Source organism: Lynx rufus, unplaced genomic scaffold, assembly GCF_022079265.1.
Source record: "Lynx rufus isolate CCGP_SWC_20201006 ecotype Redwood Valley unplaced genomic scaffold, mLynRuf1.p SCAF_23, whole genome shotgun sequence".
Classification (NCBI taxonomy): Eukaryota; Metazoa; Chordata; class Mammalia; order Carnivora; family Felidae; genus Lynx; species Lynx rufus.
In genome coordinates this window covers 7,324,661-7,342,445 of record NW_025814838.1, presented here as the reverse complement: position 1 = coordinate 7,342,445, position 17,785 = coordinate 7,324,661, and the positions used below count along the sequence as shown (strand labels likewise).

At 42.4% G+C, this 17,785-nt stretch overlaps 1 protein-coding gene across 3 annotated transcripts in view; it reads left to right on the top strand.

Annotated features, from left to right (window-relative positions):
* The window catches only part of METTL9 (methyltransferase like 9), a 52,731-nt gene that overhangs the window by 5,383 nt on the left and 29,563 nt on the right, over positions 1-17,785 (top strand). For all 3 annotated transcript variants that reach the window (XM_047087724.1, XM_047087723.1, XM_047087722.1), the window contains exons 2-3: positions 10,934-11,124; positions 16,375-16,584. In XM_047087724.1, coding sequence (XP_046943680.1) covers positions 10,934-11,124; positions 16,375-16,584 — 401 coding nt within the window. The remainder of the gene's footprint in view (positions 1-10,933; positions 11,125-16,374; positions 16,585-17,785) is intronic.

Below are 17,785 nucleotides of genomic sequence, written 5' to 3'. Positions count from 1 at the left end.
TTCAACGTTTATTTATTTTTGGGACAGAGAGAGACAGAGCATGAACGGGGGAGGGCAGAGAGAGAGGGAGACACAGAATCGGAAACAGGCTCCAGGCTCTGAGCCATCAGCCCAGAGCCTGAAGCGGGGCTCGAACTCACGGACCGCGAGATCGTGACCTGGCTGAAGTCGGACGCTTAACCGACTGCGCCACCCAGGCGCCCCTAGTTTTGCGTTTTTAAATGGCTGCAAAAGCATGTAATATTTTATAATATGCGAAAATTTCTTATATGAAATTCAAATTTCAATATCCACAAATAAGGTCTTGTTGGAACAGAGCCACCACATTCGTTTCCTTACTGCCCATAGGGGCCTCCACACTACAGCAGCAGTGGTTGGTACTGTGTGACCCACGAGCTGAACTATTTACTCTGTAGCCCCTTATAGAAAAAAAGAGTCTTCTCCAGAGAAAGTTTCCAGCTGCCTTCATCAGCAGCACATTTCTTGGTCACAGGTTGCATGGTGGATAGTTTGCCTCATTGGGAAGAAGTAGAGCCAGGCAGTGGGAAACTAGATATGTCACTTTTCAACATTGGCAGGCTTGGAACTTAAAAAGAAGACAGCAACAACAAAATCTTTGCATCTAGTGTTTTTGTCTCATTGTACCTAGTACTTCAAGTTAATGCATCAATTATGGAGCTGTTGAAACTTGAAAGGACTCTTAGGCTTCACTAACTAGGTTCTTGATAATAATAGTCATTCAGTAGTTTCTGAACTGATGGAGTGCCAAAAGAATTGTTATGGAACTCCCTGGAACCAAGCCAGGACGGTTTCTGCAGGTGATGTACTGTAAGGATTCTTAAGAGCACAGGTAACCTTCAATATCTGGAATTAGCAAGGTATAACTTAAAACTGCAAGGTTGTGTTATATCTGACTTATTTTTTCACCTTCTGTAAGCTCTGAACTGTGTTGCAAGGGGTGATGGGGTGTAAGACGGAATTGAAACAACTGGGGTTTTTTTCCAAATGAAAAAATACTTGGACATCACAGCCATAGGTCACAGGTTGTTCTAATGGGCAGATTCGGTGTCCTGTCCCCTCACTCCCCATTTACCTTGCAGGGGCTGATCAAAGTCAGGCACAAGTTAACAATGCTCAAGGGCAGTCACCAGCTAGCCAGATGGACACTGATGGATTTGTATCCTCTTCTGAGCTGCCTTCCAGAATCTGGAGGCCTCTGCAGCTGAATACCAAAGAGATTCTGAAAGGAGTTTCTTTCCTTCCTTACAATTGTGTTGAAACCCTATCCAAATGTTTGCCTCTGGGTGCCTGGGTGGCTCAGTCATTTAAGTTTTGGACTTTGGCTCAGGTGGTGATCTCGCCGTCTGTGGGTTTGAGCCCTGTGTCCGGCTCTGTGCTGAAGGCTCAGAGCCTGGAGCCGGCTTTGGATTTTGTGTCTCCCTCTCTCTATGCTGGCCCTGCCGCCTGCTCATGCTGTCTCTCTCTCAAAATAAAGAGACATTGAAAAAACAACAAGTGTTTGCCTCAGTTTCACAGAATATCAGGATCTCTCTCTGCTGCTGAATACACTAGAAGCATTTATGTTCCCCTTTGAAGGTGCTTGAGGGCACCCTGGTAATTGCCAGTAAAAGACCATTGCTTAGACCTTCTAAAGCATTGTTAAAATCTTAGGATTATAAAATTCTAACAGTGAGTGCATATTTTAAATGAAAATTGCCAATTATTTATTTATTAAATCAAAGCTGAAACAACTTAATCTAATCCATATGAATTGTTTCCCTCCATGGACTTGGGTGCCTTGTCACTGTACACATTGAAATCTCATATAAAGAGGTTGTTGGTTTAGGCTTGTGTCATCAGTGGAAGAAAAATGAATGGTTTGAATGTTGACTCTTATGCTGTGCTTCAATGCAAGGAAGTGTCAATGATTGAATGTCTGGACTGATAGGATTCATTGCAGAACTTAGAATGTGATTTTTGAGTCCTTAGCTGCCAGGTCCAGGTCGTCAGGCTTAGTCTGACCACCCCCTGTAGTAGAAAAGATTCTGTGTTCATGGACCCCATCAGTGGAGCCTTTCCAGTTGTTTTTAGTGGTGCTAAATGCCTCAGGTCTTTGGTTACTCATTCCTTTTGAGAATGGCTGGGTGCCCGGACCTACCGTGTGGTTTTTAGGCATTCTCTTGAACTTCATTTCCCTAACTGGCTTTTGTGGTCCTTGGACAGGAAGGGGAAGGAAATCAAGTTACTGTGTTTCTATTGTCTGCCAGACACTATAATGATTCTCTCTAATCCTCATAACAACTCCCAGAGGTAGGTGGCACACCCCCTTTTTTAATAGACAGTTGAGCCTAAGAGCGATGACACTTGCTCAGGAGATACTTGGTAGGTGGCAGAGTTGGGTTTTGATCTCTGCTCTGTCTGGTTTCAAGGCCCAGGCTTTTCCCACCTTTTCATGATGCCACTCCTAGGACGCCTTGTGTTGTATGAGGGTCTGTGAAGTAGGCTGTCTCCTTAGTAGGAAACTGCCCCCACTTTAGCAGAGCTGTGTGGAGACATTGAATCTATGTAGCTGTATGCAAAAACACCAGTTGCAGTTTTGTAGTGTGTGAGTGAGACAACGTTGGGATAAGTGTCCCAAGTTCTGGCTTTCATCCAGTTTGTGAATGCTTTGGTCAAGTTTAATGTTGGGAAAAAAATCGTACCTGTGGTGTCTTTTTTCCAACACCCACTATTTCTTTGACACTGGCTGGGTGTCCTACAATTCATTTCTGTTCTGACACAACCCGGAGTTAACATCTGTCCAGAGGTTTAAGGACTCCATCCTGCAAGACTGGCCTCCCTTCGGGTGCCAGCTGCAAGTTGGAGGTACATAGAGAACCCCCCCCCATGTTTCTGCCCAATTTGTGTACAAATTCTGGGGTTCCCACAACCCTCCCTCAGGTTAGATAATTTGCTAGAATGACTCCATTTAGGAAGACATTTTACTTGTTTACTGGTTTATTATAAAGGATACGATTCAGGGAAAGCCAAATGGAAGAGATGAATAGGGCAAGGTATGGCAGGTGGAAGGTGGCACAGAGCTTCCATGCCCTCTCCAGGTGTTCAGCAACCTGGAAGTCCCTAGAGCCATGTTGTTTAGGGGCTTTTTGAGGGTTTCATTACCTAGGCATGGTTGATTAAATCACTGACCTTTGGTGATAGAACTCAATCTCTTAACTCCTCTCCTTTGTCTAGAGGTTGGAGGTGGGGCTGAAAGTTCAAACCCCCCTCCCCCATCACTATATTAGCATACGAAAGATACTCTTTATTTTTTTTTAATTTTTTTAATGTTTATTTATTTTTGAGACGGAGGGAGACAGACCATGAGTGGGGGAGGGGCAGAGAGAGAGAGAGGGAGACACAGAATCTGAAACAACTCCAGGCTCTGAGCTGTCAGCACAGAGCCCAATGTGGGGCTCGAACCCATGAACTGTGAGATCATGACCTGAGCCGAAGTCGGATGCTTAACCGACTGAGCCACCCAGGCGCCCCCAAAAGATACTCTTTAACACTTAAGGGATGCCCCAAGAGTCTTAGGGGCTCTGTGCCTGTATCTAGGGGATAAAGCACCAGTAGCGAAGGGGGTGAGGGAGAGAGAATCTTAAGCACGACACAGGGCTCACATAGGGTTTAATCTCATGACCCTAAGATTGTGACCTGAGCCAAAATCAAGAGTAGGACGCCTAACTGACTGAGCCACCCAGGTGCCCCCTAAAATAACCTTTTTTTTTTTTTTTAAGTTTATTTTGAGAGAGAAAGAGAGCACAAGTGGGGAAGGGGCAGAGAGAGGGAGAGACAGAATTGCAGGAGGCTCTGTGCTATCAGTGCAGAATGTGATGCCAGGGTTGAACTCCTGAACCATGAGATCATGACGTGAGCTAAGATGAAGTGTGGAACACTTAACCGACTGAGCCACCCAGGCGCCCAACCCCTAAAATAACTTTCTTTTTTCAAATGTTTATATTTGAGAGACAGACAGAGACGGTGTGCGAGCAGGGGAGGGGCAAAGAATCAGACGGAGACAGAATCTGAAGCAGGCTCCAGGCTCCCAGCTGTCAGCACAGAGCCTGACGTGGGGCTTGAACTCAAGCTGTGAGATCATGACCTGAGCTGAAGTCCGATGCTTAACTGACTAAGCCACCTGGGTGCCCCCCTAAAATAACTTTCTAACTCCAGTTCTATTACCTACTGTGCTCAAGTCCTCTGTATTTTGGAAGAAAAGATAATTATATAACACGTTTGACTATTGAACTAAAAAATAAATTCTGATAAGCTTTTAACTCTATCCCTCTGTTTGATAAGCAAATATAATCTCATCAGAAAATTATATTTCTGCTTTGAAGGAATGATTGATCCACCAAGATTATATAAAGATTAGGAGATGTTCATGGGACCTGACCTAATACCTTATATTTTGATTAGCGAATATTGTCACATATGCATTCACAACTCATGTCTACGTCATTTGGCTATTTGTCTGATCTTTAGTATAGCTACAGTCTTGTTGCAAGTAATTTACTGTATTTTTAGAAGTTCTGTATTTACTGTATTTTACAGTATTTACTGTAGTTTTTAGAAGTTCTGGTTAATTACTACATCCTACCTTGGACTTGGCATTAGTAGATGACTGCATGGTATAACTGGTTTGATTAGAATTCGTTATTTGAAAGATTTCCTTACCCTCTTAGATTGGAGAAAGTTCAAGTGAGCTTTGAAGGAAGATGCTAAAATGACGTTTTTCCCGGCACTGGTCTCCAGCTGAGGAGGCCAGCCCACAGTGGGCTTGGCACACAGTCCTTCCAATGCGAACGTTTAATGAGCGTGATGCTTTGTTCTTGCCTGCGCACCTTGGTCTCTGTAGTCTTTGAGGAGCACACATTCCAAGAACTCCCCTGCTTGAAAGTGCATGGGAGCCTGCAGATAGGCCACCCAGTGCTGTGAGCTCATTACAGCTTTTCATTTAAGCTGGGTTGTCTGGAGAGAGGAACTCCAGTGGGGTGGCAGGGGCTCCTGCATTGATTTTTCTATCAGCATCTCATCTTAAGGGCAAGGGGACTGCTTATTTAAGGCTTGAAGTTCTTGGCCAAGATCGTAATCCCATTATTTGACTCCCTTGGTTTCTGATTTTTTTTCTCTCCTCTGGAGTGTAAGTCCATCTTTAGTTTTTCCCTAGACCACTGTTAAGCTGGGATAATTAGGAAACACTAATGAAATTTTCTGGGTAGGCCCATGTAGGGGTTCTCAAGCAGTGGTGATTTTGTCCCCCAGGGGACATTTGGCAATGTCTGGGACATTTTGGGTGGTCCTGATGGGAGGGGAGTGGGGAGCGCTCCTGGCAGCTGATGGGTAGAGGCTTGGGATGCTGCTAAACATCTTCTAATACATCAGACACATCTCATAACAAATTATGATTATCTGGCCCCAAATGTCAGTAACGCTGAGGTTGAGAAACCCTGTAATTTAGTTGCTATCTAGATCAGATTATCTTTTCTCTAAACACACCCCCGTCCAGTTTAGTTGGACAGAATGGTCCTGCTTTCTTTTCTGAAAATAAATCTCAGACACGCTGGGTAGACCGAGGAGAAACTTCTTTGAAAGAAACCTTTATAAAACAACATGCACCTAGAATAGGAACCTCAGTCAGCTGGAAGTGCTCAGAAACCCCAGGCTTCCCATTTGTCCAGAAGTTGTGGGGTGGTAAATGAAATGTGAATGTACTTGGCCAAGGGCCTGATACAAAGTAGGTGTTTTAGTCAGTGTCATCCTTCCTTGCTTGCTTGTGGTGTTGCAGTTTTGTGGTGAGTGGGTAGGTTTAACCACTGTTTGCAGAAGTGAGTTTAAGCAAGACCTTTCAGGGATGCCTGGCTGGCTCAGTCACTGGAGCATATGACTCTTGATCTCGGGATCATGAGTTCGAGCCCCACGTTGGATATAGAGTTTACTATAAATAAGTAAGTAAGTAAGTAAATAAATAAATAAATAAATAAATAAATGAAGTATAATAATAAAATAACTTAGAAAAGTAAGACCTTTCAAAAACCTTGGAGTTTCAGAAATTGACAGAAACCCAGTGACAGCTATCTCTGTGGTTTTCCTTATATTCATTCCCTCCAGGATTTTGCTAGAAACTCCAAATTCTATGTTAGGCTGCCTGTGATTTTATTTCTTTTTATTTTTTAAACATTAATTTTTTTTTTTTTTTTTGAGAGAGAGAGAGAGCGAGCATGGGAGGGGCAGAGGGGATAGAAAGAGAGAATCCTAAACAGGCTCCATGCTCAACACTCACCATGGAGCCTGATGCGGGGATCGATCCCAAGACCCTGGAATCATGACCTGAACCAAAATCAAGAGTCGGCAACTCAACTAACTGAGCCACCCAGATGCCCCAAGGCTGCCTGTGATTTTAACAGTAGTTCATTTGACAAACATTTATTGTTCACTGTATCCGTATTAGGCACTGAAGTCCGTCATTGTCCCTCACTTTATGAAATCTCTTTCTGGGAAGATATACACTGAACATACAATTATGTACAGTTATTAGTTCAATGTTCATAAATGTTACCAAGGAGACATATGAGATGTAGGAGAGAGGTATTCGGATGGGGGGAATCCAGCCTAGTCTGCAAAATCAAGGCAAACATACTTGAAGAAATATTTTAGTATTAGGTTGAATTGACCAGGTAAAGAGAGAGTGGGTTGGGGTGATGGAAATGCAGGGGATGGAGCAAACACCATGTGAGATATCCAGAGGAAAGGAGCCTTCCAGAAAAAGAGAGGGGTGCAGTGTTATGACATAGTGAATGGCCAGGTGTTATGGGTGGGCAGGCAGTGTCACGAGGTGACTGTGGATACAGACTGGACAAATCGTGTAGGGCCTGGTAAGCCATATTGAACATTTTGGATATTAGCTTCAGACTTCTGTGTAGCAGGGTCGTGATGTGATCAGATTTGCATTTAAAATTTTCAGTTTTTAGAGAGGTTTTTTGGCCACTTAAATTTTCAAACCACTTTTAATTAAAGTGCTATCCACATTTAGATATGTAAATATATGTTAAAAATAACCTTTATTGAGATATGTATAGTTCACATACCATAAAATTCATCCTTTTAAGGTGTATAGTTCAGTGTTTTTTAGTACAATATATTTACACAGTTGTGCAACCACCATCACTTTCTAGTTTTAGAATGTTTTCATCACTCCAGAAAGAAACTGCGTATCCATTGGTAGACACTCCCCACTGCCCCCTGCCCCCAAACCCTTGGCAACTGGTCTACTTTCTGTCTCTGAACCTGCCTATTCTGGACACTTTATGTAAGTGAACATATCATTTGTGGCCACTTGTTACTGGCTTCTTTCCCTTAGCATAATGTTTTCACAGTTCATCCATGTTGTCACCTGAATCAGGACTTCACTGCTTTTTATGGTTGAATAATCCATATTCTGTTGTATAGATCAGTCATATCTTGTTTATCCATCAGTTGATGGACGTTTGGGTTTGTTTCCACTTTTTGATGATTCTGAATAATGCTGTGGAGTTGGCATTTTTTTTTTTAATTTTTTTTTTCAACGTTTATTTATTTTTTTGGGGACAGAGAGACACAGAGCATGAACGGGGGAGGGGCAGAGAGAGAGGGAGACACAGAATCGGAAACAGGCTCCAGGCTCCGAGCCATCAGCCCAGAGCCCGACGCGGGGCTCGAACTCACGGACCGCAAGATCATGACCTGGCTGAAGTCGGACGCCCAACCGACTGCGCCACCCAGGCGCCCCATGGAGTTGGCATTTGTATCATGCAAATGGTCAGGAGGAGCATGGGTTTCAACTTTTATATTTATTTATTTTTAATTAATTTATTTTGAGAGAGAGAGAGAGAGAGTGCCTGTGAGCTGGGGAAGGGCAGAGAGAGAGGGAGAGAACCCTAAGTAGGCTTGCACTGAAATCTAGAGTCAGACACTCAACCCCCAGGCACCCCCAACCTTTATCTTAAGAATTTTTTCTTTAATATTTATTTATTTTTAAGAGATACACACACACACACACACACACACACACACACACACACACACACACAGTGTGAGCAGGGGAGGGGCAGAGAGAGAGGGAGACACAGAATCGGAAGCAGGCTCCAGGCTCTGAGCTGTCAGCACAGAACCTGATGCAGGGCTTGAATTCATGAACTGCGAGATCATGACCTGAGCTAAAGTCAGACGACTGAGCCACCCAGGCTTTCCACCCCCCTCTTATACAAATTTTTTTAATGTTCCAACCTTTGTCTTTAAAGAGAAGGGCTTTACTCCTTCTCATTCCATAGCACATTCTGTTCAGTAAGCAGTTTCTTTTCTGAAGCACTTGTATAACTGTAAAGGTTCAACCACATGTGTCAGTGAATTGAGAGAAATGCTGTTAAGAACTGGAGTTTTCCTCTTGGCACTTGAAAGCAATATTTGCAGTTAATGATGCCAAGTCTTACTTCGTTCTAGAAGTCAGACTCCATTGTTGTTCTAGTTGTCCATTTACAAGTGGATGCCAAGGAATTCTTAGCTCCTCTGTTTCACTTGAATGACTTCTTGTCTGCACTAATAGAATGTACCTGATTGCCTATTACTAAGGTGATGGCTTTCATCTTGATTAGTCATTTCAGAAAATAAAAAATAAATAAAAGTCAGAGTAGCCTCAGTATCACAGAGTTCAGAATGTGTACCAGGAGGTTGTGAGTATAATAAAAAATGGTTTATGACCTCTACTGGGACATAACTTCAGGCACAGTGAATATTAAGAATTAATGATTAAGCAAGAACATTTTCAGACCAAGGAAGAAAGTATAGGCAGTAAATATAAGAAGCTTATCATGTAGAGTGGAAAAAGTAAAAATAATTATCAAGTCCAAGCAGTTTTGGTAACAGTGTTTAAATGGTAAATGAACACAGGGGCTCCTGGGTGGCTCAGTCATTGAGCATCTGACTCTTGATTGTGACTTGGGTCATGATCTCACCGTTAGGTTCGTGAGATGGAGCCCTGTGCTGGGCTTTGTGCTGACAGAGCAGGAGCCTGCTTGGGATTCTCTCTTTCCCCCTTTCTCTGCCCCTCCACTGCTTGGGCAGAGGCGCGTGCTCTCTCTTTCTCAAGATAAATAAATAAACCTCAAAAAAAAAAAAAAGGTAAATTAACAAATCAGTCAACAGATGGGAAATTTGGTATCTAGTTTGGATATAGGGTTTGTAAAAAAAAGATTAGTTAATCTTTAAGTTTTTAATGTGCCTATTTGCTTGCTTGTATTGGATTATAACTGGTTCCTTTCAATGTTAGTGTCAGGAATGTTACCCAAGATTTGTTTTAACATTTAGCAAGCTTAGGATGACTGTAAAATTGGCCCACCAATTGCGTAAGCAGTTACAGGATGCCTGTTGATAAATGGTCATATTTGTCAGGGGGAAGCAAATTACTTTTTTTTTTTAATTGTTTTAAATGTTTATTTATTTGTGAGAGAGAGACAGAGTGTGAGTGGGGGAGAAGCAGAGAGAGGGGGAGACACAGAATCCAAAGCAGGCTTGAGGCTCTGAGCTGTCAGCACAGAGCCTGACGCAGGACTCACACTCACGAACTGTGAGATCGTGACCTGAGCCAAAGTCGGACGCTTACCGACTGAGCCACCCAGGCGCCCCAGAAGCAAATTACTTTTGACGAAGGCTCTCTTCATTGGGAAAGATTGATTGTTTTTTTAGCAGATAATGGATTAATAATAACTGGTCAACCCTACAGTTTCATCATTGTAATTAATGGGCTTACTCTTATTTATCAGGCCATGTTAGAGGAATCTCGTTGCTATTATTATAGGATTCTTCTGTGTGTCTGGTACTACATTGAGGATTTGCCTGCATTACCTTATTTAATCCTCTCAATACCCTACTAGGATAGATAGATACCAGTGACATCTCTAGTCTATCTACAGGTGAATGAACAGAGGCCCAGAGATTAAGTGACTTGTCCAAGCTTACACACGAATGGCAGAGCCAGGACTTGATCATGGAGCAGACTCTAAAGCTGACATACCCTATGATTGACTTCCCTCCCTTCCCTGGTACACTAACTCTAAACGGAAAACATTTATTATAGAAGGTTAAATTTCATCCACAGTTGAAGCTCCTGAATTTTGTTCTGAAAAGTACGTTCAGGTTAGAGCCTGTTCCCAGAAGTCTCGTTCTCAGCATGTTATATTACCTTGTCTTCTCATCGATTACGATGTGACCTTAAGTAACTTCTTGATCTTTCTCAAGCACATATTGCCCCCGGTCTGTGAGAATGTTCTATGACCTGGTAAAGCGCACCTCAATAATTCTAAAGGCCTCTATATAGCCTACAAGAAGAAAGGCAGCTTTATCTGGTCACTGGAGTGGTAATTTCTGCTGCTTTACTCTGCCATTGATTTGTTTGCTGGTTTTGAATTAAACCATTGCGTTATGTGACTGTTTCCTTATCTAAAAACAAGGTTAATAATGCTACTTACTGCCTTCTGATGTTGATTTTCAGTGAAGGAGAGGCCAACTGTGCCTTCCTAGATCTCAGGGTCCTGGGGATATAGTGACTGAAATATTGGGCAGGGGGTCAGAATACAAGGACTGTGGCCTGGCTCTGTCACCTACTAAACTGCATGACTCAGAAACCTCTTCCCCACTGCGCCCCCTACATTATGAGAATTAGATGAGAAATTATGTATGTGGAAGTATTTTACACTTTATAGGTCATCTGAGTGTAAGAGATGATGATTATCCTCCCAGTGCCATGAGATTATAACATTTAGAAATACTGGATTTGATTTAGTCTTCTGGCTTCTGTTTTTGGACTTCTTAGATGACACTTAAGTTGTGTGTTTTCACTTGTTCTTCTTTTTTTTAGTGGTACGTGTGCAACAGAGAGAAATTATGCGAATCACTCCAGGCTGTCTTTGTTCAGAGCTATCTTGATCAAGGAACACAGATCTTCTTAAACAACAGTATTGAGAAATCTGGCTGGCTATTTATCCAATTATATCACTCTTTTGTGTCATCTGTTTTTAGCCTGTTTATGTCTAGAACATCTATCAATGGGTAAGTGAGTCTTGTGTATTTTTTCTTTCTCCTTAGGTTTAAAAAAAGAAAATGAAAGAAAAGCTATTTTGTTAAAGGTATTGATCACCTCAGCTACAATACTTGTGCGAGTCAGAATCCTTGGCAGTGGGTGGGTCCAGTGTCTTAGCCTTCTGCAGTTCTGCCTTTTATATTCATCATAACTTGAGGCATCTGGGTGGCTCTCTTGGTTAAGCGTCTGACTTCGGCTGAGGTCATGATCTAATTGTTCGTGGGTTCAAGCCCCGCATCGGACTCTGGGCTGACAGCTCAGAACCTGGAGCCTGCTTCGGATTCTGTGTCTCCTCTCTCTGCCCCACCCCACTCATGTTCTGTCTCTGTCTCTCTCTCAAAAATAAATAAACATAAAAAAACTTAAGAAAGTAAATTCACCATAACTTGATAAATAGCCTCATTAGTCTGTATTTCTACCGTGGGAGTTACTTGGAGCAGTGCTTCCCAGCTTCGATGTGCACAAGAAACAACCCGGAGATGCAGATTGTGAATCAGTAGGTCAGGGACCTAGGATTCTGCATTTTTAAAAAAAATTTTTTTAACATTTATTTATTTTTGAGACAGAGAGAATCAGAGCATGAATGGGGGAGGGTCAGAGAGAGAGGGAGACACAGAATCCAAAACAGGCTCCAGGCTCTGAGCTGTCAGCACAGAGCCCGATGCGGGGCTTGAACTCACAAGGAGTGAGATCATGACCTGAGCTGAAGTCGGACGCTTAACCGACTGAGCCACCCAGGTGCCCCAAGGATTTTGCATTTTTAATAAGCTCCCAAGTGATGCCCATGATGCTGCTAGTCCCCTACTGTAGAGAGTAGCAAGAACTAAGCCCTTAACATGTGGTGAAGAGTAAAATCTTTGCTTTAGCACACTTCCCAGGAACAAGGTTTTTTTTTTTTTTTGAGAGGGGGGATTTAATCAACCCAGCAATGTGTGATGGCTTATTTCGAGTGAAGGCCCAACATCTGTTCTTAACATAATGTCTAGGCGCACCAGAATTTTGTAAACTTGCTGTGGAATGCCCATCTCTAGTGTGGTTCTCTCATATAAATCCATGGAGAAAGCTTTAGGAGTACAGATTTTTTTCAGTCTTTTCTTGGCCAAATTTTCAAAAATCCCCAAGGCCCAAGAATCTAGAATGCCAAGGAGAAAATCAGTAGAGTTTAGTGTTTACAAAGCCTTATTGGACTGCTTAAAGCCACTGGTTGGGCCCACTTTGTTTTCCCCCCTTGAGGTTTCGAGCCAGCTTCTCCTGACTGTCTGGATCCCTGGTCTCTCATCTGGTCCTTAAATATGTTTTTAGGCACCATGAGCCATTTCTCAAGATTTCTTTCTTGATTTTCTTCATTGTTTATATGAAATTGCCTTAGGTTTGCTTTAGCAGGCAGTTGTTATTTTTGTCTTGGTAGTTGAGTTTATACAACTTGGTCTGACGTTTTGTTTCTAAAATTGACTACACTGAATTTCTGTTCTATACCATTTTATTTATTTTGGAAAGCAGGCAAGTCATTGTAGCAGTGATTCTTATCCTTTATGAGGTCCTTTACCTTTTGAAAATGATGAAAGGTAGGAATCTTGTCTTCAAATAGTATTTTCATTCAACATTTCACATACAGTTTTGGGAGATTTCAAATTCTGAACCACCTCCCCCCTTCATCCCCCACCCCTACCCCCAACCTCTGCCCCATGGGACCCTGGTTAAAATTCCTTGATTTGGAATTTCACGGTTTGGTTAAAGAGAGGCAATGCAATTAATAAATTCCTTTGGATTCCCTTATCTGCAGCTCTTCTGTTGTTTGTTTGGTTTTGTTTAACTCTCACCTCCCAGTCTCTCAAAACATGTCCTGTGTCTTATTCTCACCAGAAAGCTTAATTTTGAGCCTGCTGGTACTTTCCATCCATGGTAGATTATTACCATGAATTGCTGTGTCTTAAATAACTATAGGCATCCCTCATTGCACTTCACAGATAATTGCCTTTTTTTTTTTAATTGGAACTTTGTGGTAACCCTGTGTCATGCACGTCTATCAGTGCCATTTTTTCCAGTAGCATTTGCTCACTTTGTATCTGTGTGTCATATTTTGGTAATTCTCCCAGTATTCATACTTTTTCATTACTGTATTCTGGTGATCTCTGATTAGTGGTTACGACTCGCTGAAAACTCAGTTGATGGTTAGCTGTTTTTTCACAATAAAGTATATTTTAACTAAGGTATGTACATTGTTTTTTAAGATATAATGCTGTTGCATACTTTATAGGCCATGGCGTAGTGTAAACAACTTTTACATGCACTGGGAAACCAAAAAAATTCATTTGGCCTGCTTGTGATACTTGCTTTATCGTGGTGGTCTGGAACTGGACCTGTGGTATCTCTGAGGCACCCTGCACTGTGATGCCTTGTTGGACTAAGAAGATACTTACCAGACCTCCTTTATGTTAGAAAGGGAAAGGCTAAATAAAGAGAGACCTGATAGCTGTTTTCAGAGTCTATATTATAAGGAAGATACCTGTAACTCCTTACACACTTTACACACACCTCCTCTACAGATTCTAAATCTGGAGAGAACTTAGGTTGTGGCCAGAGAACCTAGGATGGTTAATAAACACAAACCCCCCACCGCCCATGGACATCACTACCTTTAGAAATTAAAGACAAATTAGAGAGCCATACCTGATGTTTGCTGGAAACCTTGTATTTTTTTTTTTTTCAACGTTTACTTATTTTTGGGACAGAGAGAGACAGAGCATGAACGGGGGAGGGGCAGAGAGAGAGGGAGACACAGAATCGGAAACAGGCTCCAGGCTCTGAGCCATCAGCCCAGAGCCTGACGCGGGGCTCGAACTCACGGACCGCGAGATCGTGACCTGGCTGAAGTCGGACGCTTAACCGACTGCGCCACCCAGGCGCCCCTGGAAACCTTGTATTGAGCGAGGTCAGTGTCTTGGTATTTTAAGTGGGATAATTCTTTATCGTGTGGGACTGACCCACTTCTATCTGGAAGTCTAGCGTTTCTGGCCTGATTCACTAACCAGCAGCACTCCCGGGTCATGGGGATGACCCCAGACTCTCCCACCTACTCGCAGTGCCCCCTAGAGGGTGGAGTTGGTCCTGGTTGAGAAACACTGGGCTTGGTGATTTTTTAAAAAATTTTTATTTACTTTTATTTTTTACACTTTTAATCTTTTTTGGAGCCTCTGTTGCTCATGATCTTTGGGGACAGACAGTGCTTCCGTCTCTGATGCCTTTAAATGTAGACAAGTCAGATGACCTCTAGCTCTAGAGTTTTATGATTATAATGTCAGGAGTCCTTACATCCCAAGAAGGTGGCTAGGGGAAGCGTGATATTTTATAACCAGGAAAGTTTGAGCCAAAAAACTGTTTTGCAACTTACTTTTGATCCTATGGCAAGTCAACACCAACACTGCATCCCCCACACCGTGCTGCCTGTACCCTCTTCCTCCTCTGACGGTGGCTCCTGTGTGAAGTTTTGTAAAGCTCTTTCAGTAAGTTCAGTCTCTTTTCTCATATTTGCTTACTGTAGCCTATTTTTCCACCAGAAGATTAAAAAATAATGGTCTTGGAGGAGATAACACTTTCTCAGTAAGCAGTTTGAGGGATAGCATCATGTTTAGCAATCTGATGTCTATGCCCCCCCCTTCCCTAGTTTTTTAGCATTCTGTGGGGCAGAAAGTTTACTGTAAAGACATTATTAGATCTGCTTAAACTCTCCTAAGGCCTTAATGGGAAAAGTGGAGAGAGAGGGAGCCTGTTATATGAACTCTGCAATTTTAATTCTTTCCTAAAACTGGTCTTACCAGGAACACCAGGTTGCACACATCTTTCCAGTCACTGTGTGACATACTGTACCATATGCTTATTTCCAGAAAGTAGCAGTACAAACCAGATTTCCCTGCCATTTCCCAGACTGGTGCTTTTCATTAAAAAAAATTTTTTTTTAATGTTTATTTATTTTTGAGAGAGAAAGCGCAGGTAGGGGAGGGCCAGACAGAGAGGAGGACAGGGGATCTGAAGTGGGCTCTGTGCTGACATCAGAGAGCCCACTATGGGGTTTGAATTCACGAACCATGAAATCATGACCTGAGCTGAAGTCGGACGCTTAACCAACTGAGCCACCCAGGTGCCCCCAGAGTGGTGCCTTTCAAACTGTGTTCCAGGGTCTGAAGGAAGTGCCCCAGGAGCTGCTGAGGGGGGAAGGCCCAGAAGTGGCCGCTTCTCCCAGGCTTTCCGCCTTCTTTCTGCAGCAACTCGCTATTTGTGGTTCTGCGCTATCTCTGAGCTCCGCTTCAGAGATAGGGACCTTTCTTCAGGAAAGGGACCTGGAGAATCCCTGCCCTGGAGAGAGTAGGATTTGAGAGCTAGAAAACCGAGGCTGAGCAGGGAGTGCATTCTGTTCCCCACCGTGATGCTTCCTTGAGACTTGGTTTGAGCCACAGCCTCTGTCTGCTCAGAGTTCTCTCTGATCTCCATTTAACTCCTCTCAAGCTTTTTTTTAAAAGGCGTTACTGTGGTTTTGAATGTTTTTCAGGATCTTTAGAAATAATAAGACCCAGATGATCATGTAATATATAAACTGATGGAAGTATGAATCTACTTTTTTGGTCTAAATTAACTGATATCGCAGGGACCATTTTTTTCTCTAGTGTCTCTTAAAAATCTATGATATTGAAGTTATTTTTTTTCTCACGCATTGTTTAGTTTAATAACAGCTTTTTTTTCCTATTTGATTTTTCTGCTTAGTATTATTGGCTAGTGCTGTAATCGGATTCTGTTGGGCTGTCATCTTTTTTAACTGATAAATACGTTTTCTGTTACTCTATCTCCATCTCTCCTTCCTAGTTTGACATAAATTCTTCACATTAACCTTTTAATCTCTTACTCATTCTTCTTCCCTTCCCTTCCTGTCTCATCCTGTTTCCTTTCTACCTTTTACTCCTCTCCTTTGCCGACTCTTTATGGGGTGTTATCTGTAAACTCAGCCCCAAATGATATCTGGAGGTATTTTCTTATTTTACTAACTTTGCTTTTAATCCTGTAAATCATATAAAAAGTAATATATAATTTAACCATATAATCACATAAGATAAATATTTTGTAAGTTCAGGAGGCTATTGGTGCTGAGTTACTGCAGTCACTCTGAATGTATGTGGGGGTGCTTAATTTGCATAGACTCTTCTATTTTTGTCTTTTTTTTCTTCCAGGTTGCTAGGAAGAGGCTCAATGTTTGTGTTTTCACCAGATCAGTTTCAGAGACTGCTAAAAATTAATCCAGACTGGAAAACCCATAGACTTCTTGATTTAGGTGCTGGAGATGGAGAAGTCACAAAAATCATGAGTCCTCATTTTGAAGAGATTTATGCCACTGAGCTGTCTGAAACTATGATATGGCAGCTTCAGAAGAAGAAATACAGGTATAATTTTTAGACATGGTTTGGGGTATATTTCTTGGTTTCGGATGTATTTCTTCTTGAGAGTATATTACTTAAAGGATGTGAATCAGAAACAATTTTCCATGATTAGAATTTTTTAAAAACTTTCCATATTACAGTTAAGTAGAAATTTAGAGAGAAATCATCTTTCCTCATCAGTATGTTTCTGTACTAGAGGAGTTGGCACTGTGGAAGAAGGGTAGGTGAGGAATAACTTGGAAAAGAGGAATCAGATGTAGAGACTTTTTCGAGGCACCTGGGTGGGCTCGGTTGGTTGAGCCACTGTCTCTTGATTTCAGCTCAGGTCATGGTCTCACAGTGGTGAGATTAGGCCTCACATCAGGCTCTGTGCTGGGTGTGGAGCCTGCCTGAGTTCATTTCTCTCCCTCTCGCTCTGCCCCTCCCCCTCTTACTTGCTTTAAAAAAAAAAAAAAAAAGGTGTAGACACTTTTCCTGTTTGGAATCTGGCTTTTGTTTGTTTGTTTGTTTTGTTTGAGAGACAGAGTGTGAGCAGCGGAGAAACAGGGAGAGAAAACCCTAAGCAGGCTCCATGCCCAGTGAGTAGCCAGGCTCGATCTGACAGTGGTGAGATCATGACCTGAGCTGAAATCAGGAATCGGGAGACTACTGACTGAACCACCCGGGCACCCCTGGAATCTGGCATTCTTCTTCTTTTTTTTAATGTTTGTTTATTTTTGAGAGAGAGACAGAGCATGAGCGGGGGAGGGGCAGAGAGAGAGGGAGACACAGAATCCGGAGCAGGTTTCAGGCTCTGAGCTGTCAGCACAGAGCCTGACGTAGGGCTCGAACCCACAAACTGTGAGATCATGACCTGAGCCGAAGTCGGATGCTTAACCGACTGAGCCACCCAGGCGCCCCTGGAATCTGACATTCCTAAAGTTTATTTTTTGTTTTTTTTTGTTTTTTTTTTTTTCAATTAAAAAAATTATTGTGGTCAACTACATAACACAGAATTAACCCTTTTAATCATTTTTAAGAGGACAGTTAGTGATATTAAATACATCTACATTGTGTAACCATCACCACTATCCATCTCTAGAATCTTTCTGTTGTCCCCACTGAAGCTCTGTAATTAAACACTAATTTTCCACTCCTCCCCCCCTACCACCCTGGCCCCTGGCAACCATCATCCTACTTCATGTCTCTAGGAATTTGACCCTTC